The 23,948-nt window shown below is 26.4% G+C and overlaps 1 protein-coding gene across 1 annotated transcript; it reads left to right on the top strand.

Moving 5' to 3' along the window:
* Positions 1-11,030: 11,030 nt before the first annotated feature.
* On the top strand, positions 11,031-23,362 carry LOC148230443 (uncharacterized). The gene is made up of 13 exons (XM_088195671.1): positions 11,031-11,108; positions 11,240-11,438; positions 12,544-12,656; positions 12,727-12,893; positions 12,976-13,063; positions 14,986-15,420; positions 18,480-18,646; positions 18,718-18,745; positions 19,497-19,504; positions 20,050-20,107; positions 22,391-22,726; positions 22,798-22,964; positions 23,264-23,362. The coding sequence occupies exons 1-13, from the start codon at positions 11,097-11,099 to the stop codon at positions 23,313-23,315; spliced, it is 1,830 nt and encodes a 609-aa protein (XP_088051797.1). The 5' UTR covers positions 11,031-11,096; the 3' UTR covers positions 23,316-23,362.
* Positions 23,363-23,948: the final 586 nt, after the last annotated feature.

The following is a 23,948-nucleotide window of genomic DNA, read 5'->3' as shown; positions in this document are numbered from 1 at the left end:
CTTCGAAACAATAGACAGAAAAATAATGTTAAAGAAATTGGAGAGTATAGGTATAAGTGATATAGTTTTAAGATGGTTTAATAATTACTTATATAAAAGAAAACAAAAAGTTAAAATAAATATTGTATATTCTGAAGAGAAATTAGTGTCTTATGGAGTACCACAAGGGTCTAAATTGGGACCATTGTTATTTGTATTGTATATTAATGATATAGTTAATAACGTGAAAAAATGTAAAATTCATCTTTTTGCGGATGACACGTTAATGTATTGCATAGGTAATAACATTAAAGAAATTGTAAATAATTTAAATAATGAATTAAGTATATTAGAAATATGGTTAAAAAATAATGTACTTAAATTAAATGAGAATAAAACTAAATGTATGTTTATTAATTATAAAAATGTGTTAGATAATAGTACCAAAATAGTAATAAATAACTCTAGTATAGAAATAGTGGATAATATAAAATATTTAGGAGTAATTGTTGATACAAAATTAAATTTTAAAGAACATTGTAATTACATATTAAAAAAAATTAGTAGAAAAATAGGTTTATTATCTAGATTAAGAAATATATTAAGTATAAATACAAAAAAAATAATTTACAATAGTATAATATTGCCCCATTTTAATTATTGTGCAATACTATTAAATATGTTAAATAAATTAGATAAACAAATGTTGCAAAAATTACAAAATAGGGCAATGAGAGTAATCTTAAATAAAAATAGATTAACTAATTGTAAAAGTATGATTGATAGATTAGAATGGTTGAATGTTCAAGAAATATTGAGTATGAATGTTTTAGTATTTATATATAAGTTAGAAAATAATATGTTACCAAAATATTTTAATAAGTATTTAATAAGAAATAAAGATGTACATAAATATAATACTAGAAATAGAGAAAATTTAAAGATAATTAAGTATAAGAAAACGAGTACGGCTAGGGGAATTATGTACGGAGGTTTTGATTTATATAATAGTCTTCCAAGAGAAATCCGAACAGCAAAAATATAACGGGTTTCATAAATGGAGTAAAAAAACACCTTCGTACATATAGAAATAAATTATAATATTAAGTCTTTATTATTGTATATTTTTATTTTTTCTTTCTGTTATGTATTTTTTATATATTTTTTACATATGTTTACTAAATTTGTTAGATGTAAAGATTAGCTATTAAGCTAAATAAATAAATAAAATAAATAAATAATAATAAATAAATAACATCCCACATATTATTAAACGTAGTGCCCTTTTTTGTCACTTTTTTATTTTTATATAAAAATATGATATTTAAGCATTATTAGCTCAAATATATAAAATCACAAACAAATATGTACCATAAAGCAATTGAAAGGCTAAAGTTTTGTCTATTTTTAATTAAGAAATATATAAAATAATATGACAATAACTGCAACGTTTCATTTGACCATCGATGGGACGTATTTTAGTTTTTAAAAATAAACCTAACATCAGTTTATATAAACATAGATATACCTCGTGCAAGCGATGTAAGCTTTCTTCGTTCGCAGATAGATACGTTTATCTAAAACTGAGCGGCATGTCTTTGTTATTTGTGTATATTTACTTATTTATGGTTAAAACATTTTTTTGGTCCCATAAATACTTTAAAATGGGTGGTCGCTCTATTGTGTTAATTTATTGTTATGGATTGTCAACCAATGGTACTTGAGAGAACAAAAAAAAAAATTAAAATGTAATTTAGAGAAATGAAGTATTTGTTTTGATTTCTTCGTTTTTGGTATTATTTTATTTATATTTATGCTCTACATATATATATTTAATTTAAAAAAAGAATTTAACATTTTAAATTTTTCCCGTGCTGGCGACATAACGATTACGAGTGCAAAGGGTTAATAATAACATACAATATGTGTAGATAAACTAGAATTATATTATTTATAAATTCAAACAAATTAGCATATATACAATTTATTTTTAATACAAAAAAAATTATAAATAACGGTACAAAAATTAGTTTATCCCTCTCTCTGATGACGTCACACTTTTTGCCCTTGTATACGTTGATATGGTAAATCCGATCCTAATATAGATAATGTAGGGTTTTCAAGTGTATCAGTCCCATAACTTTTTAGTCAGTTTACGACATGATAGCGCATAACGACGTAGTATAGCGATTTTCGCGTTTTATGTGCAATCAAACTGACCGAAGGTTGGTCGTGACCGATCTCTTTTATTATTAAGAACGGCATTCGTTAAAATTCTTTGTTTTTTCACGCCAAATTGATAACAATAAAAAATCATTTCGATACGATTTTTTTGACACGCTCGATTTATTATACTGTGTTTGTTTATATATGTTTAAATATCTATATAACAATAAATAAATTCCCACGGATTACTACAATGATGTAATTTAAATATAAAAAACTTGAGCTTTTTATTTAATAAGTAACACAATAAATCTGTCATACTCTTTTCACGATCGCTAAACTTACGTGTTAATCAACTTTTGCGTATCCTGTTTCTATAGGAAATTTCCCAAGTTTGATATACGATTAAATAAATCAGACAGACACGTTTTGTTGCAAAACTGTCACCGTTGCTCGTTATTGAATTTGAGTTTTCAATCACGAGCTTTTTTACTAGCAATCTGTTCATTGCGACCGCCAAATTAAAATATTTTCAATACATAATCGATCATATTATGTAGAGATTGAAAGTATGACACGGGGGTCATTCGAAGAAAATTATATCCGAAAAAATTCAAGGCAAAACGTCTTGTTCCGGAATTGCGTAAACTGGTTAATGTTGTTGTAGCTTTTTTAATTTAATGCGTAAACATTTTGGTAATATCCTCTTAAATTTACAACTGTGAACGATGTTTATTGCGTGAAACTCAAGGCTCTGATCTGAATCTTTGGCGGTTGTAAATATTATTAAAGGAAAAGAAATTCAATAATGCGTAATTACAGATGCAAACCTTGATTTTCCATTGATCACCCAGTTGTAAAATAATTATTTTGGGTGAAGTCAAATGACGCGTTTGAGGTCACTTCTCGGAGAAAAACAAACATTTGTCTCATTATCGAATCGTTTATACGAAAATATAGTCCAATTGAATCAACAAAACGACCTTTTACGTTTATGGCAGTTTCGTTCGATCATTCGATCGAATTTTTTAAATTACAAGCAGAGTATATGTCGCAATCAATTGCAATTTTACACATGTCTAATTTATTTTATTTTTTACTCTCAATACACAAACATTTATATGTTGTGACCATAGTGTGGTTTCGCAATATTTAATCGCTTTAGTACCGGCGGGATAATTGTTAAACTGTTAAAGCTGCGGTGCAATCTGTCATAATGCCCTTTGTTCGAACCAAGGGCCCAGATTGTAAAACGTAATTGAGTTTAGAGCATTAGTCTGTTCGTATTATATATTTTTTATTGTATAATTTTATATTGATCACTGTTTATACCTCGTTAAAATTATATTGACACATGTGTATTTCTTAAAAGCAATTTTTATATACATACATACATATAATCTAATGAGGATTATGGATACAAAATTAAGCAATATTACACTGGCAGCAGTTATGTTATTAATTTAACTTAAAATGAATATTAATTTTAATTATTAAATATGATAGAATGTGATGCAAGCTTTAAATTAAAAATATTTTTCATTATATTTTTTATGGCAACGTGTGATGTGCATTCATAGAATTAAACTTCAACATATTTTTTTCAAGAGATTAATAATATTTTTGTTTCTATTAAACATTTCTTTAATTTATTACAGTTTTGGATGTGTAAACACACATCCAAAACTGCTTAATTATTTTAAGTAGGAATGACAGTATAATGGGCACATTAAAAATATTATTAGATTTTAGCTGAAATATTTCTAGCGCCTTCAATTTACATCATATTTAAATTATAATTTTTTTATTCACCATTGACTGTAGAATATCTGCTTTAGAAAAAAAAATATAGAGGACATAAATATGTTTTTAATAGTTTATCAATGAATGGAACTTCTTAAACAGATACCTCTATGGAGAGGAACGACACAGGATGCATAAACGTATCGGGTTTCGCTGCTTTTTTATGCAGCAACAAATTTTTCGCATATAAAAATTTGTAACGTTACAGAATTTATTTAATTCAATATTTTTGTAGTATATAATTAATAATACAGGCGTAAGCTAAATGAGCTACAATTAAGTAAATCTTACCAACTGGGTAAGGCAAACATAATGAATACATAATGAAGTCTAGGATTAGGTAACATCTATATAAATAATTATGCATATTTAAATTTATATTCAATATATGTATTTTTTTTAATAATTGCGCATTTTTCTAAGCACATGATTCATATTATATAATTTCCATAACATTCTTCGTATATAGATCGAGGGCGCTTGTTTTGGTAATTCGGAAATTTTCGACCCTGATTCATGTTTTATCAACGAATAAAAAAAATCTTCGTCTAAATTGATTTATTACACTTTTTATAGTATTACATATTAACAGTTAAATAGCTTGAGAATGATGATTTTTTTATATCCACACAACTTCATATATCGATTATCTACGTAATATTTAACTATTTCAGTTACGTATTGTAAATGTAATATGATAATAATTCTTTTAAATAAAAAAATATTTTTTAAGGGCATGTTACTAAATATACATATGGATTAAGCTTATGTATTCGTATATGATTGGTCATTACAAAATCATTAGGTTTATATGAAAGCTTATCGAGTGCCTGTTCTAGATTCCGCTAAGTGCATTAGACTTTAGATCTGAAAGTATTACTCGCATGGGTGTTATAAATATTTTTATAACACAAACAAGAATTGACCTTCGACACGATGTAAAAAATACACGGAAAACAATTATTGGCATCGTAAATTTTTGTGATATTAAAAACTCACGCCGTTTACCTTGACCTTAACATTGATCAAAATCATTTTTATTTATATAAAATGATTATGTAGTATATCTTGATTCTAGATAATGCGCGAGAGAATTGTATGAATGTGTAGAATTGTTTCATTACGTGAAAATACCTTAGCACATATTCGTTTTGTGAATGCAACCATTGACTTTAGGCGTTATCAAGAATGTAAGCTCGGTCGCGCAATCTCGGTAACTGGGGTTTGTTACATATTACTTATATATATTATATGTGCTTGTAATATATAGTGAATACAATACAACTGTGCACTAAATGTGTATTATTTTATTTATTTATTTTTAAATGTCTATTGATACTGCCAATACGCCCTAAAACTTTAAAAAGGAACTGAAAATTTATGTATATGAATTTTAAAATATTATTATTCTCAAAAATAAATGTAATAAATAGTAACAATAATGAGCAATTAAATAGTCCAACTTCTTATACAAAATATAAAATATATATAAATGCAGATGATTCGGATTGCTCTCATAAAAGGCGTCTTTGATTTGTTAAATTTGTTATAGTTGTTAAATAAGTGGTAAAGATCTTTTTCAGCTTGAAACGCACGAGCGTGTTCCGGGAAAAAAAACTAACGTTTATCAACTATAAAAAAATACTTGTAGAGATGTTTATTTGCATAATAAAATATATGGTTTGAATATTTTATTATATATCCTTAATATGTATAAATCGGTTTATGGTCTTAAAAATTTTTTTGTCTATGATTCTTAAAAATAAAAAAATACCATTGATCTTCTAATACATTTATCACATCAGCTGATCGATAAACTTTATTTCATACTAAAAAGCGATGGCATTCAAAAGTAAAAGTCAATGATTTAAACAGTTTATTTATAAAAAAAATTGTTACACTATCTGTGTATCGCTTATTAAAAAAAAATGTTTAGAAAAAAGTTTATTTACAGTTTAAAAATATCATATTTGAAAAATGACTTAATGATATTTCGAATTTCGGCAGTTAAAGAGTTAAAAGCATTCAGAAAAAATGCTTAATAACTGCAGCATATTTTAAAGTGACATTTTTTTGTTTTAATTTAATTAAATAAAAATATTTTTATGAATATTCCGATACATTATTTCAATTTAAGGGTTATAATAATATATACTGATATGAAGAAACATTATTTCATAATTATGTATGTAATTTAGCTTTTAATACCTGTGTTGAATTTTTTTATAATTTAGATAAATTATAGAAAAAGCAATGAAAAATATATTTTAACTATATTATATATATTAAAAATTCCAAAAAAATTTTAAATGTACAAAAAAATATTAAAGCACAATAAAACGTATAAAAATATTAACAATATAATTATAATCGAAAAAATTAAAATCCTTACAGAAACTCAGTATAAATACATTAAAGTGTAAATAAACTTTTTTCTGAACATATTTTTTTTAATAAAACGATACATAGTGTACCAAAAAATTTAAAAGTTAATTTTATAAATGTAAATATTACACAAATTGATTGTCAATAATATAATTATATTTCCCACAAATGTTGACGGTAATTATTATAATTATAGCGATTTTCTATATACATTTCTTTACACAGTTACTCCTGTAAATATATTTATATTTAATTTTTAGTCAAATGACAGAATCAATCAGCTCTTCTAATGAATAATGGTTTGTTTTCTGAATGTTAGTATTTTTTATAATTAAACAATATGTATATTGAAGCGATAAATAAAAATCAGTTGATCATTCTATATTTTTTGGGGTTTTGTATGAGTTTATATCTTGTATACAAATTGTTTAAAAGCATATTGTTTGGAGCAGTTTTCTTGGATTTCAAGAGAGCCTTCGAAACAATAGACAGAAAAATAATGTTAAAGAAATTGGAGAATATAGGTATAAGTGATGTAGTTTTAAGATGGTTTACATAAAAGAAAACAAAAAGTTAAAATAAATAATGTATATTCTGAAAAGAAATTAGTGTCATATGGAGTACCACAAGGGTCTAAATTGGGACCATTGTTATTTGTATTGTATATTAATGATATAGTTAATAACGTGAAAAAGTGTAAAATTCATCTATTTGCGGATGACACATTAATGTATTGCATAAGTGATAATATTAAAGAAATTGTAAATAATTTAAATAATGAATTAAGTATATTAGAAATATGGTTAAAGAATAATGTACTTAAATTAAATGAGAATAAAACTAAATGTATGCTTAATAATTATAAAAATGTGTTAGATAATAATATCAAAATAGTAATAAATAACTCTAGTATAGAAATAGTGGATAGTATAAAATATTTAGGAGTAATTGTTGATACAAAATTAAATTTTAAAGAACATTGTAATTACATATTAAGAAAAATTAGTAGAAAAATAGGTTTATTATCTAGAATAAGAAATATATTAAGTATAAATACAAAAAAAAAAATTACAATAGGATAATATTGCCCCATTTTAATTATTGTGCAACAATATTAAATATGTTAAATAAATTAAGCAAACAAATGTTGCAAAAATTACAAAATAGGGCAATGAGAGTAATCTTAAATAAAAATAGATTAACCAGTTGTAAAAGTATGATTGATAGATTAGAATGGTTGAATGTTCAAGAAATATTGAGTATGAATGTTTTAGTATTTATATATAAGTTAGAAAATAATATGTTACCAGAATATTTTAATAAGTATTTAATAAGAAATAGAGATGTACATAAATATAATACTAGAAATAGAGAAAATTTAAAGATAGATAAGTATAAGAAAACGAGTACGGCTAGGGGAGTTATGTACGGAGGTTTTGATTTGTATAATAGTGTTCCAAGAATAATCCGAAAAAGCAAAAATATAACGGGTTTCCTAAATGGAATTAAAAAACACCTTCGTACATATAGAAATAAATTATAATATTAAGTCTTATTAGTGTATATTTTAATTTTCTGTTGTGTATTTTTTATATATTTTTTATATATGTTTATATACTTAAAGTTGTTTGATGTAAAAATTAGCTATTAAGCTAAATAAATTAATAAATAAATAAATATTATTTAGATATATTATATTTAAAATACTAATTTAAGCATATGACTTCGGAATATTATTTTTTATGCGTATGGTTTAATTGTCAATACTAGTTTTCGACAAATTCTTATGATAATATATTAATTCGCTATATAAGCTTTGAGTTAAAATTCCATATATATAATGCTGTATAAAATATATTTTAATGTACATTTTTCATTTATCCAGTTTTCCTTGTATGCCCACGATACATTTACCGTTTTACCATAACGCATATAATATCGAAAAAATACACATTGCAAAACCCGTATGCTTACAGTTGCACCTTTTACTTATTATTGCACATCGACTGAAAATCAAAACACAAAATATATCGACCGCAAATAAATATAGAACAGGCGAAAGCGATATCGTCTGTCTCTCATGAATGTTAAATATCACTTTAAGAAAATTCTCACACACGAGCTTTCGTCTGAGATGGCCGATGAATTATTGATATGCATATTTATATATGATCGTGACGACGACATAAAATGTTTCGTCTGTCACATTTCAAGAACATTCCGCGCTAATAAACGTTCATTAGGACAAACAGCGATTTGCAAGGTAAGAATGGGTGTAGCTATGATATGATTCATTGCCTAGCAATTATTTATATTTAACGTTACATAGTAAGTGTTTTTACAATGCAAAGCTCGACTTAATAAAATGTACGCATTTTTTCATTGTTCGATAATGACCCGTGATAATATGTATCTTGTGTTATTATTTTATGCCGGATACATTAGACTTAAGCATCCTTGGATGTAATTTAGAAATTGCTTAATTTATATCAGTCGATCAATACAGTACGTAGAGGTATTTTTTATGTTTTTTAATTATATATTATTTGTATGAAGGTCACTTAACACACTAAAAAAAGATTTCGGAGCAAACAATGCATATTTAACGCGACTCAAATTATGTAAAATATTTTTGAATAAAATCTAATTTTATTGAGGAATTGAACAGAGCTTTTATTAGTTAATTAAATATTTAACGTGTGAAATCAAATATAATTCGCACAGTATTTTAATACATATTTTATGTGCTTTAAGTATTTTTTTGTGTTACAAAACAAACATTAATGTTTGCTTCGTATCGATAAAAAAATAAGTAATAGAAGGATAATTGGTTGTAATCCAAGCTTTTAGTTTTGGATAAAATGCGGATATCGATTAGCTCAAGGACTATCATGGTTATAGTAAAAAAGGTAAAAATCGTATAAAATCGCTCCGGATTTAGTACAGTCAAGGTTTGAAGAAACTGTTTTAATAGATTAAAAGCACATAAGCAAAAAATATCGAATTTAAAAAACTCAAGCGTTTAAAATTGTATTAAATTAAAACACAAGTATCTTTAAAAAATAAATAAGTACACAATGACTTTTAATATAATAAATTAAAAGCAATATATTTTTTATGTGTGATATTCTAAATATAACTGATATGCATAGTTATTATCTTTAATTAATCGATCAGCATATTTTTTTTAAAGTTTACTTTACTAAAATAATATATTCTCACTGTTCTCTGTTGAGTGTTTTTATCATGTTTAAAGTTTTTTTTGCAGTATAATCTTTTTTATGAGTTTTGAAAATAAAATATTTATTAATATTTGCGCATGGAACTGGAGAGCCGCAGCTTGACGTCAAAAGAGCCGCATGCGGCTCGCGAGCCGCAGATTGCCGACCCCTGCACTAGCCCCATTTTTACATTATCTGCATTTTAGATATTTTTTGCCACATGAAGTGTTTTATCGATTAAAATAAATGGTAGCCGGAAGGAGCACGGTCTGGATAAAAATATGGATAAGATAACACCTTCTAGCCAAGCTCATTGATTTTATCAAAACTAAACATTTTTACTTGATTATTGCTTGGCCAGGCTTAAGAGTTTTTTAATGCACAGTCCTTTATAATCCATATACACAAAATACATTTTTTACAGTGAGCCCTGGCTTCTTTAACAATTGTCTTCTACGACGATTAATGTCCTACAACACACATTTCTCATCTCCGGTTATGAATTGATCGAAAAAAAGTGACTCAGCTACAAAATCTAGAAGCTCTTAGGGTATGAACATATACACATTATCTACAAGAATGGCTTAGTTTCTCAGCTAGCTGATGGATAGTTTAAATAAGATTTGCTTCCATTTCTATAACAAGAACGTCATCATCTATCTTTTATGGTATCCCACATCTTGGAATTTTCTGTTCGATTTTTTTTAAAGCATATTTGACATTTACATTGATTTAATAAACCACATACCACTTTACAAATGTTTTTAATGGACGTAATTGCCACTTAAAAAAAAAATCATTCAAATTACTATTTCTTACAAATTGTTTACTTGGTAAAAATCGTATTTTTTTAATACTGGAATATGGAGTCAAGATGTGCATCAACACAGATTTAAGTTAACAACACCAAAAGCATGACTTACTGTTAAAACTTAAAGTAAAAAAACAGCATTCGCGATTACTTAATATTTAATTTTTAATTTATAAGGGGATATTTATATTTATATAAAGTTATTGTAAATTAAAAAATGTTAATTTAGAACATAATTTCATAGATATCTAATATAATGTTTATTATTTTTATATGTAAAGGTTAATTTAAGTAGTGATTTATATTCTTTAAAATTTAAAATGATATAATATTTTATTGACATTGCTTCAAGAATATACTATAAGGTGCAGTTATTAATTACCATTTATTTATCTTAGACACGTTTTAAGTCTATGAGAAAATTTATCTAAAACGTGCTCTTCGATTAGACATTTTTCTAGTTTGGGGAAGTAATCCAGGACACGAATATCGTGGAACGGATCTATCGAAGTTGAACGTATATCTATGATATAGAGATCCTTTTCGCTGAACTAGAATTGTACGCTTGCATTGTGTCGCATATCCTATTGGAGGTGGCAAGGCGAGGGCTAGATGACGGAGACTGTCCGAGTTATATAAAAGGCCATGCGAGCGCTGAACATATCAGTAAAGCACCAGTGGTGGACAATAGTCTGACAAGAGCAAGTGCAAGTGACTTAGAAACAGTAACCATGATCAGCCAGGTGAGAGGAATCCAGAACCCTTGTTGTGTGTTGTGCAAAATAACATGAGTGATAGTGGCCGTTCTGGATGAAGTGCTGAAAAATATTATTAATACTTATATAACTATTTATTTATTATATTATTCATTCAGATCCTTTGCTTGAGCGCCGTATTGGCCGTATCCCAAGCTGGCATCATTGCCGCACCAGCCCTTAGCCATGGATATGGATATGCTCCAGCTCTTGCCCATGGATATGCCGCCCCAGCTTATTCTCACGGATATGCCGCCCCCGCCTATTCTCATGGATATGCTGCTCCCGCTTTAGCTCATGGATATGCTGCCCCACTTGGTAAATAAAATTTAAATAAATGAGTATCACATAACATTGCTAATTTTGGTCCAAATAAAGTTATTAGGTAACATTGTTTCTAATACTATACATCACATATTATTTTATTATAAGATCGCTTAATATAGTATATGGCGCATTTAAAACTAAATCATAGGCTTTATTTTCGATCTAAATAAAATTATTATATTAGATAATAAAAATGTTATATTTAGAGCAATAGCGCATTTAAAAGTAGCCCGATTCTTAAAAGCATGTTATATATTTTGGTATAATTAAAAATATATATCACAAAATACAATTTTTAATGAATAGTACCTTAAACTAAATAGGTCATATTCGATTAAAAATATTTAAAAATTAATAAAAAATAAATTTTGATTAATATTTAGATAAAATTATAATTTTGCTTTACATATATTTAATTAAAAGCTGTGAAATTAACCCTAAAAAATTGTATCAAAATACAATAAATATACCATAAATGATGCAAATTTTGAGAGTACTGGGCTACTGGGGTCTTATAAATATAAGTAGCCCAGTATTAGGTTAAATAAAAATGTAACTAGAATGTTCGCGATATTAATAAAATGTTGCAAATAATAATACAATAAATTTGCAAAGAATATTTATTTTAAATATTTCTCAAAAATTTATCTTATTTTATTTTTATAAATAAGATATTAAATAATATTTTTAAAATGAATTAATATTTAATTTCATTAATACAGAAAAAATAGGTCAATTTAGTATTTGAAATTATATAGTGAAATAATATTATATATATATATACATATATTATATATAAATATATTGATTTTATTCATTTTATTTTTATTTAAAACTATTATATAATAAATAAACACATCTCGTTACACTTTCTCGTATCATCGCCCTCACAAGTGTGTCAGTAGTTCTATGCCATTCACTTTCGATCATTTCACGGTCATGATCAAGCATTGAGATGCTGCACGGCCGCCGGCTAATGAAACCGCTTTACTTTTACTTTCATCTGGTTTACGATTACGCTGCATAATAGCATGCCTCACACCGGTTATGTAAATATATGTAACACATTCGATTCATAGATGTATATATTTAACAGCTCATGCCGCCGTAGTATCTCACGCCCCAGCTTATGCTCCAGCTCATTATGCCGCCCCAGCTCATTATGCTGCTCCAGCCATCATCAAGGCTCATGCCCCAGTTGAAGTATATGTAAGTAAAAATCTAAAGCGTAAAATAAAGCTTTTAAGGATTGATTTAAATCAATATAAATAAATTACAGGCCCACCCTAAATACGAATTCAACTATGGAGTCACTGACCACCATACCGGAGACCAAAAGAGCCAATGGGAAGCTAGAGACGGAGATGTAGTCAAGGGACAATACTCCTTGGTTGAAGCCGATGGCACCATCAGAACCGTAGACTACACCGCCGATGACCACAATGGGTAAATTAATAATTATTCGCAAAAGACATCGACGCACTAGTGTGCCAGAAACCTTGTGTAATAATAATTTTAATAATTACAGATTCAACGCAGTAGTATCCAAGTCTGGACACGCTGCCCACCCAGCTCCAGTCGTAAAGGCTGTGGTCGCCCATGCCCCAATTGCTCACGTTGCTCACGCCCCATTGTACCATGGATACCATTAAATCAAGTCAAACGATCGCCCTATTTATTAATTAAAAAATCCCATCGCTCGTTCCGGTGACGAACAACAAACTCAACGCCTATCAAGACTCGGAACGATATACTTCATCGTAGGAAATAATGATCTTGACGAATCTGGCCCATAGGAGTACATCACAAAGTTTCATTGGCACAAACGAGCATCATCGCCATTCATCTCCCTTCATTATTTATTTTCGTTTTTTATTTTATATTTTTATGTCCTATGATGTTTCTATCTCTACCTCGACTTGAACACAATCGATGATGACGCTTTTGCAATGGAACGGTGTGCGAAAATTCGCTAGATTCAAGAATTATAAACTGTATATATTGTGTACTTTTATAATTACTATGTAATACTCATCTATAAGAAAACATACAAAAAAAATGATAAAAATAAAATTCTCATTGAAAATAAGCATGTTTTTCATTATTGTGTTGCATATATAAAAAAACCTAAGGTCCGATTGAGTAAACCCTTCATTACTCAATAAAGTTTGAACTGTTGCGACATTGCTCCAAATACTATATCTAAAATAATTGTAGAGCAAAAAAACTCAAAGGTATATCAAAGTTTCGACACCTTCGACATATTGACAAATGTATACGCATACTACGCACAAGAAAACGCATGTACTTTACGATGTTCAAACTTTTATAAAATATTTATAGACTCATAATAAAATTTGTTAATAACAATATATCAATAATTCGTATCCGATAGCTTTCAATTTATTTTTACATTTGAAAATCTGTAAATTAATAAATAAAAAACATAATAAATCAAAGTTTTGAAAGCACAATACTAGGCCCAATAGTGCCTGTTTTTCACAATGGCGCTACTCAAGTGGCATTATGTAATTATTGTAGGTTTGAAAAGGGCCCTAGGCTAATTAACTGTTACTTGACGACCAGCCCAAATTTTGTCTGATAAGCTGTAGACTATAAAAAGAGATCAATTTTTCGTCATGATCACAGTCGATCTGCAGCAACATAGCATAGCACCAAAAGGGACAAAGGACCAAGAATGATTGCAAAGGTAATATAAAATATGTACATGTAAGCAAATATGATACAATGATATCAATTTGAATCAGAATTATTATATTTATAATTAATGAACATATACAGAATCAATACTAATTTTAACAATCTTATGGATATGGATTTTAATTATCAAATTCATGATTTAAATATGAATTATTTTGTCACTAAAAAATTGTATTGTATTGTAATTTATAACTTACTGAAAATATTATTTATTACATTTTCATGCCCATCAACTTGATAAACATTTGTATTGTATTTTTAAGCAAAAATATTTAATAGTGAATATTAAAAATTTGCGATATTATATAATATTTTATAAACTTAATTAAAAATGTTTAAGCTTGAGTAAATTTATTGAGTACCTATTTGTTAATTATAATTTATAAAAATTTGTTTGTGTATTGTTACATACACGCCGCTAACGCCCGTTGTGAATAAAAAATTTTTTAAACGTATAAAAATAATATTATTAATAATAAATACAATAAAATTTACTGTTTATAATTAATATTAATTTATTTTATTATATAATTAAGCTTCATTGCCATCTAGCGTCCAAATCAGTAAAGTATTTTTTTAATTAATTCATTAAAAATTAGTATAAAACTTTTATTATTATTTATAAGTGTGATGCATCACATTTATTAACACAATAACTTTGATTAATGATTGATCATAACAATATAATCTTAATTTGTTATTTCGGAAAACATCACGAAAAAGTAATATAGTCAAAGGTCGTGTATTTCACAATGTGAATACTCGTTTGATTGTTTATGTAGATTATTAGTTTTTTTTTGTTTATCAATGCTTTTAGATCTTCACCGTTGTTGCCGCTTTGGCAGTGGCCAATGCTCAATATCTGTCTTCACCACATGGACATGGACAGGCCGTCTCATCTCAGAGCATCGTCACCCATTCCCAACCCCAACACGCCTCTATCGCTTATGCTGCTCCAGCTCACTTGGCCGTCAAGGTTGCCGCTGGTCCTATAATATCTGCTCCAGCTTCTTCCCACAGCTATCTGAGTCACTCTAACCAGATCCAACACCTGGGTTCAGCCCACCAAATCGCTCCAGCTATTCACCAAATCTCTCCATTGCAACACATCTCGCAACACCAGGCTCCAATTTACCAACACCAAGCTCCAATTTACCAACATCAGGCTCCAATTTACCAACACCAAACTCCAGTCATCGCTCACGCCATCAAAGTAGCACCAGTAGTCAAAGTAGCTGCTCCAGAACCATACGTAAGAATTTTTCATAATTACAATAGAATAAGTCGCGCAGATCGATATTTGTAAGTAATAATTTCATCAGAAATATTAATGACCTTAAATAAAAATATTATATAAATCTTACATACTTAATTGTCACTGAAATTTAATGGACAATTTAAACAGAAGATACGACTAAAACACTTTAATGAATTACAATAAACTACACAGTAACTTACCTGAATATTATTAAATTTATATTTAAGGCCATCAATATTTTAAATATATAGATTATTTTTATAAAAAAATCAATATAACGATTTTATAGATTATTATTTAAATATTTAATTTATGATTTAACAATATATGTTTTAAAATATCATAAGAAAGATTAATAATATAAATACAACTAGCATATTTTTTGTAGAGAGAATATTTGGAGAGCATTGATGTAAAGAAAGGATTATGATAATTTTTCTTAAATCTCAAATGGCAACCTTGACTTAAATTGTAGTACCACATTACCAGTCATAATATCGATACCTTATTTTCAATAGGTGATTTTTAAGACAATAATAACATTGTTTAATAATTTTGCATATTTTTTATAACAAAAATAAAATTATTATGATATTAATATTTTATTATAATACACGAGAGTATTATCATATTATTATTTTACTATAAAAATTCTAAGTTCTAAGAAAATAATTGCATTATCTATTAATAATTTCTTACATTTTTAATACGAGGATAAGATGATTTAAAACATCTTAAGCTGTAGAATACTGTATATAACATATTTGAAATTGAAAGTTTTAAGAAAATAATAACATTGTCTAAAAAATAATTTTTAAAGCATTAAATGTATAAATATAAACACCGTATTTTTATCATAATAGTATACACCTAGTATTGATACTTTATCTTGATAATAAGACTTAAAAAAATATCTACTAATAATTTATTAAAAGATGATTTTAGTTTCAAACTTGAAAAATATTAACTGATAATAATTTTGCACATTTTTGGTAGAAAAATAAAATTATTTAAAGTCATAAATTGCAAATAACTAAGAAATAAATAAAATTGTCTAATAATAATTGCACACATTTTTGCTTCAAAAATAAGTTTATTTAAAGTATCTCAAATCGTAGATAGCAAAAATATTATAATACATAATATAATATCGATACGGTAGCTTAAAATGAGATAATTTCGCATTTTTTTTATGCAAGCATTAATTCATATAATAATTCTAAAACCGTAGATTGAAAAATATAAATAATAGCATAATATAATATTGCAATTTTAGCTTAAAAATCTCCTGGAAAATCTATAACATTATTTATTTATATTTTTAACATTTTTGTTACAAGGATAAGATGATTTAAAACATCTTGTAGACAGTAAAAAGCAATAAATCTATTTTAGAATGTCATAATATCAAAATATGAGTTCCATACTTTAGCTATATTGTCTGATTTTAATTTTGCTCATTTTTTGTACAAAAAGAAGCTTATTTTAAACATATTTAACCATAGATTGCAAAAAAATTAAAATACTACTTATACACAATATCGATGCCATGGTGTCAAAATGTAATTTTTAAGAAATAAAAAAAATTGTCTAATAATAATTTCGCATATTTGTGTGTAATAGTTTTAAATGAGAGTTTTGTAAAAATCTTCTAAGAATAATTTTAATCATTTTTGGTGCAAGCATTATATAGTGTGAAACATTTTAAATTAAAGATAAAATAATATAAATACTATATTAAAATATTATCGATACTTGAGTTTAAAAATAATAATTCTCAGAAAATAATAATATCATCTATTAATAATTTATTACATTTTTAGTACAATAATAAGACAATTTAAAATATTTTTAGCCATAGATAAAAAAACTATAAATACTAAAAAAAATAATATCGATACCATAGTTTTAAGGCGTGATTACTAAAAATTAAATTAAATTCGCTAATAAGAACTTTTTTAGTATAAGGATAAATGTTTAAAACAGCTTGAAAGAAATTAACTAGGAATATTAGAAAAACATGATATTGATACATAAGTTTATAAAAAAATTGTAAAAACGTAATAATATTATCTATTATTTATTCTACATTTCCTGTGCAAATATGAGATAAATTAAAGCATATGAAATTAGCAAACAATAAGTACTAAGATAACATAGTTTGAACCCAGCGTGAAATTTTGTGGTGAAACATACCATATTTATATCAAAATCGCATAATTTTTTCATTAAGATATATAATAATTAGCATTTTAATTAAATAAATTGATCACAATGAAATAATCCATTTAACTAAAATATAGGGACAAATAATTTATATATGCCACTATTATAAAATAATATTGTTAAGTTTTTAGCAGCGACTTTTAAACCAAATTTTACTACAATACGCCTAATTTTATATATAAATCAGGGAGTTCGTGGTAAAATATGTTAACAGTGTAATCTACTACTATAAATAAAAAAAATACTCATTGGAAATATTTTATAAATATTATTTGATTAAATTAAATAATCATAATAAAGCAATTGACATAAATGTTGCTACACTTATCCAAAAAATATGGATTATAAAAAAAAACTAATCACAAATATATATTATAAATGTCAATACTAAAAATTAATACTAAGCAGTTATTTGTAGTAAATGCTTACACCAGATTTTATTTAAACTAGCTAATAATTTTGTATAAAAACCAGGAACTTTGTGGTTAAGCATGTTATTATTAGTGTAATCTAAATGACGTACATATAGATATTTTTCGATTAAAATAAATAATCTTAGTGATATATTATTATTAATAATATTCTAATTGTTGCTAAATATGGCTATAAAAATATTTATTTAAACAAAAAAATCATACAAAAATAAATTTAATATGTCGTTATAATTTTATAGTATTGATGTTTTTGTCGTGAATTTTACATCTAAATTATTACCTAGAACAAAGAACACACTGAATTCGTTTCACTTTTAGTGTTTTATAATTAATCATAAGACTTAGTATTTTATCAAAGCAATCGTTGTTAAGTTTTTTTTGAATTCATTGCAGGCCCATCCAGCTTACAAATTCGAATACAGCGTATCTGACCCCCATACTGGTGACCAAAAGAGTCAATCTGAGACCAGAGATGGAGATCACGTACAGGGACATTATTCCCTTGTCGAACCAGACGGTTCAGTCAGAACTGTCCAATACTCTGCTGATGAACACACCGGGTAATTATCTCAAACATACATTACTTAAACATACTTTACAAAACATCTAATATTTAAATTTTACTGTTTAGATTCAACGCCGTTGTATCCAACTCTCACGCACAACAACAACAACAACATGCCCATCTCCATTAAAAATATTAGGATCAATCGAACTCGGACCTCAACGAATCTAATCATTACATTAATGTAGTGTTCGTTTAATTATTGTTGTATTTATTTTTAAGTTCATCAAATCTATTCTTCGCTTTTCTGTCTATCAATGATTAAATGTACATATTTAATTAATGTAATATTTATAAATAAAAATCATAAAAATATATATATATATTTAACTTTTATTTCACAAGAAACAGATTAGCATTTAAATTTTAATCCTGCTACATTTTCAATGTACGATTCCTAAGACACGAAATCTTTTTGGAATCTTGCCCTAAATTTACGCAATAGGACCATGTCGACACTAGTCCGATTATATCGTTTATCGATCGCTCATTTATCTGTTATGGCCGAGTCATGATTTTGTGTAATAATAGAAGACATCTAGTTACACAATTAGACAAAGAATTCGAATATACAAAAATATCAATTATTCAGGATAATAATCGCATATTAAAAATCTATGATTTTATATTTAAATATACAGTAACAATAAATGTATAATTTATATGAAACTTTTCGTGCATCCCCCATCGTGAGAATACACATTTAAGCAATAATATTATAATGTGAACTAGATCTATTATAATACAAAAAGATCATAGATTTGATACAGTTTCGTCATTATGCTAACGTTCTCATAAGCCGACACGATTTTTGCAATACAAATTACAAAATTATTGTTATGCAGATGAGAACGTGATTATAAGAGGCAAGGTCTGCTTGTGAACTTAGCATTGAAAGTGAAATTAATATATACAAAAAAAAAACATGTTATAAAAAGAACAATATGCAATGAACTCTTCAACGTTTTTTGTATATTGACATTGATTTATAAAACGCATTGCTCTAAATATAAGTTGTTCTTTATCAATAAAATATAAATAATATACATTTTTAATACATTAAATACTTATTACATAATCGATATGTACTGACACACAGATCGGCATTAATAAATATTATATCAACGTCAGATATTGACTGGTTGTCATTTTTCATTAATCCCCGTGGTTAAACGGTATCAGGCCATAATTCAACAATTTTGTAAGCCCAATCTTAAGATCAATTACGTGGAATGACGTGAAAATTCACGTTCGACAATTCGGTAAGGTGAACGTGGCATTCCTGGTTAAATGTCCGAGGCGCTTTGTTTAGTTAAGCAATCATTACCTTCACCCATTGTTTGGTAAATTTTGAGACCATCCACTATAAAAGTGACGGATTTTTTTTAAAGTCAACAGTACCCTCCGAATCGTCGTTCAGTCAAGTAACATTATAATATTCAACATGTTTGCCAAAGTAAGCATTTTAATAATTCAGAAAACATAAATATTTAATATACTTAAGCTTACTAAAATTTGTGTTTACATTTTTATTTATTGTCCATAAAATATATATAAATAATCCTTTTATAATATTATTAAAAATCAGTAAAATGAATGGTTAAATATTTTAAATACGTAAATTTTGCTTAAAATATATTTTTATTTACATAATTTTGACTAATATTTACTAAATAAATATTTAAAAATATGAATATTATCAAATCATAAAAGGTATTTACATGTTAGTTTTAATTGTTTTCGAATTCCTCATTAATAAATTATGTAACAAATAATTATTTTAGCTCATAAGTAAAATTAAAAAAAAGTATTTGAATAAATTTTGTATTTCATGTTTGCTATTTTTTAAAATTGATTTGAAGTGTTTTTCTTTAAAAGGGATAAAAGTTCAATAATAATTTGATAGTTAGTGATATTAAATAAAATATTTTTTTGAAATTTACTTAAAACGAAAAAATTAGAATCATAATTATTTGGTTAATATATTTTTTGTACATTTATAATTTAATATCAATTCAACTAATTTAAAGTGTATTTTTTCTTAAATGCTTTATATCATAGTGCAATAATATATAAACGGCAAAAAGTCAAATTTTTTAATTTTAGTAGAGTTCTAATTTATTGTTTAATTTTGCTTTTAAATTACGGTTTTAAAACGTTTAAATTTATTTTATAAAAAAACTATACACGCTATAAATTGTTATTATAATTTAATCAGACTAATAAGTCTTTGTGGTAAAAAAATGTTAATGAATTAAACTCTAGGAAAATACTTATTATATTACGTCACACAAGATATAAAAACGATAAAATCGATTATAACAAAAAATATAATTTTTGTTTATTTATTTCATAAAAACAGTATAATTTTATAAATAAAAAACTGTAAATACCTGATATTTCTATTATTTTTTGTAATTATACTATATTGTGTTAAGAAAAAATATGTATTAACTGAATTTTGTTATACATTTAATAACTATTTATATTTTATTGAGTTTTGGTGTATTTCTATAAATATATATAAATATTTCATATGTAATGAAAAACTTTGAATCTTGGAGTTTTTTTTTTAAATAAACAAATAACATGATAATACTGTACTAATTGTAAGATATATTAAATATTATCACTCATATTAAAAGACATCTTTTTACAATAGGTATTCAATATTTTTGCTTTGTCAAAATAATTAAAAACTATTTTAATAACATTTTAAAATAAATCACAACCTAATATATCTTATAAAGCATAATCTATTTTAAAATATTAATAAATTAACATGTATATTTTTAATCAAAGCAAAAATGTTAATTTCTCTTAAAAAAATATATTAGGAATTAATTGTTTTTATTATCATTTTAAAATAGATTTTGATATATAAAATAAGTAAAATTGTAACTAATTATATATTTAGATTTATACATTTTTTTAAAATTAGTATGAATTTTTGTGTAAATTTTTAATATAAAAATACCATAAAACGTACAGTTTTTATATAAAAAATGTTTCTGTTTATACAAATACAGACTAATTTAATTATTATAATATAATTTTATTGTTTATTGATCAGGCAGAATAGTTTTAATGTATTTTTAATGGGTAATAAATAATCTGACGTATTCAATGTCACATCAACGCTTAACGTAATTGCTTTTACACTGCATTATTTATTTAGATAAATAATGCACAATAGTCGAGAGGTATAAGTCGCTGACTATTGACCTGAAAGGCATTAGTTCGAGTCTTATATATACACCAGTATTTTTTAGTTGCTATCGAGTCTAGGAGACCGGAATTAGTGATTATTATGAGCTATTTAAGCTCATAAAGAATATTTTGAATGTATTTAATAAAAAAAATATAACCAAGGCATTAGCTGGCGGACAAATCCGTTCGTGTGTGGTGAGAAAAGCCACAGATTTGTCTGTCTGCTGTCCGTGCTCAAAACGAACTGATTGGACACGGATAAGCATATATAAGCAACCGCGCCCGATGATTAACATTATTTTTTGTTAAAATTTGTCCCTTAAGTGATTTTATGACTCGGGCCATTTTCGCATGCATTTATTAATTTGCGCTAAAGTTGCCGCTATCGGTCTAAAATAAGATTTTATTACATTATGACAAGTTTTCGCTTTTTTGAAAAGAACATCAGATAACCGTTTTAAATGGACGCGTAAAAAAGACTGAGAGAAGCAATGAAGCAAAAATATATTCATGCATTTTTTCCATTTAGATATTTGTAACTCTCGCTTTTGCGGCAGTCTGCAACGCTGGTATAATTGCGCATGGTGGTTATGGTCATGCTGTTTCATCTCAGTCCATCGTTCGCCATGATACTCCAATCCACAACAGTTACCAACATGGACATGGACTAGGACATTCAGGCTTCGGAAACAGCTATGGTGGATACGAGCAAGAATACTTAGCTCCGTCTTATGGTCATGGACATGGTGCAGTTTCCTCTCAAACTATAATTCGCAAAGACGACCATGATCATGGATACTATGGCTCACCATCAATTTTAGGCCATGGAGCACACTACGACCAATATAGCCATCATGATGAATATGTAAGAAAAAAATTATGCTTCTTTTCATTCATCTTTATGTATTTTTATCTATATTCTTATTTTTGCTTAAGGCTCACCCCTCTTACAAGTTCGACTATGACGTCACAGATCATCACACAGGAGATAGTAAAAGCCAATGGGAGTCTAGAGACGGAGACGTAGTCAAAGGACAGTATTCTTTGGTAGAACCAGACGGTTCGATCAGAACCGTGCATTACACCGCCGATGATCACAATGGGTATGTCTTATTTCACAATGATCGATCTTAGTGCATGTGAAAATATATATTGCTAAAATTGCATGAAAAGCAATTTGCTTAATCGTGCGTGATGTTAAATTTTGATATGGGTTGCTACATATTCCCATGATTAACGTGAGATATATGTATAAAAAAGCCTATATGTCAATTCAGTCGCTAGTGCACAACAATGGCAAGATAATAGCAAAGAATAATGCAACACAAACAAATATTTTTCCACAATTTGTATTACATTGGGGTTAGGAAATATTTGTATTTATTTTTATTTATCTTTTCAGATTCAACGCTGTGGTGAGCAAAACTCCAGGCCATCAATTGTACCATCATTAATTTTTCGACGACTGATTTTGTAATCTATATTTTTTATACAAATAAATAAACAATTTTATACAAAACCTTGTTGTTTTAAACATAAGACTCAATAATTTATTAATAGCGCTAGAAACATTTACAACAAATCGTGACTTTGCTACCTCAAAGTGGTAATTATATTTGTATTATAACAAGTAAACGTTTAGTATAGAAATAGTAAAAATAAAGAAGCAATAAAGTATATTTATATAAATTTATAGAGTGCATTTAAAAGTAGCCTTCATAGCATCAATTTTTTTTATAGAAACAAATTTCGACATTCTAATTAATACGAGTTCTAAAGAAAAACAATTCCAACTGAACTATAGAATTCTATTCTACTTTGTTTTTAACTAAATATATTTTTTTATCGTGTGAATGTTTTTTATATTGAATATAAAAGTTCTTAGTAACGTGATTACAACTGAGCTCGATAACCTTTTTAAAACTAAAAGTTTAAATTAGCTAACTCCATAATTATCAATTTTACAGAAAGGATAAAAACTTTGCGGTTGATTACGTATTCACTCAAATCACATAATTTCAAAACATGCAGAATTTCAGTGTTTATCGGCAAAATCAGTTCATAGACAATACTTCCTTATCTTAAAA

This window comes from Plectrocnemia conspersa, unplaced genomic scaffold (assembly GCF_051122295.1).
Source record: "Plectrocnemia conspersa isolate PC_06_02 unplaced genomic scaffold, ASM5112229v1 ptg000010l, whole genome shotgun sequence".
Classification (NCBI taxonomy): domain Eukaryota; kingdom Metazoa; phylum Arthropoda; class Insecta; order Trichoptera; family Polycentropodidae; genus Plectrocnemia; species Plectrocnemia conspersa.
This window is presented reverse-complemented; position numbering and strand designations above follow the sequence as displayed.

What these genes read in the sequence shown, in the direction of transcription:
- LOC148230443 (XM_088195671.1), top strand. An exon ending in TCTGCTGATGAACACACCGG is followed by an intron (nt 18,647 to 18,717) that starts GTAATTATCTCA and finishes TTTACTGTTTAG; the next exon opens with ATTCAACGCCGTTGTATCCA. An exon ending in ATAGCCATCATGATGAATAT is followed by an intron (nt 22,727 to 22,797) that starts GTAAGAAAAAAA and finishes TTTTTGCTTAAG; the next exon opens with GCTCACCCCTCTTACAAGTT.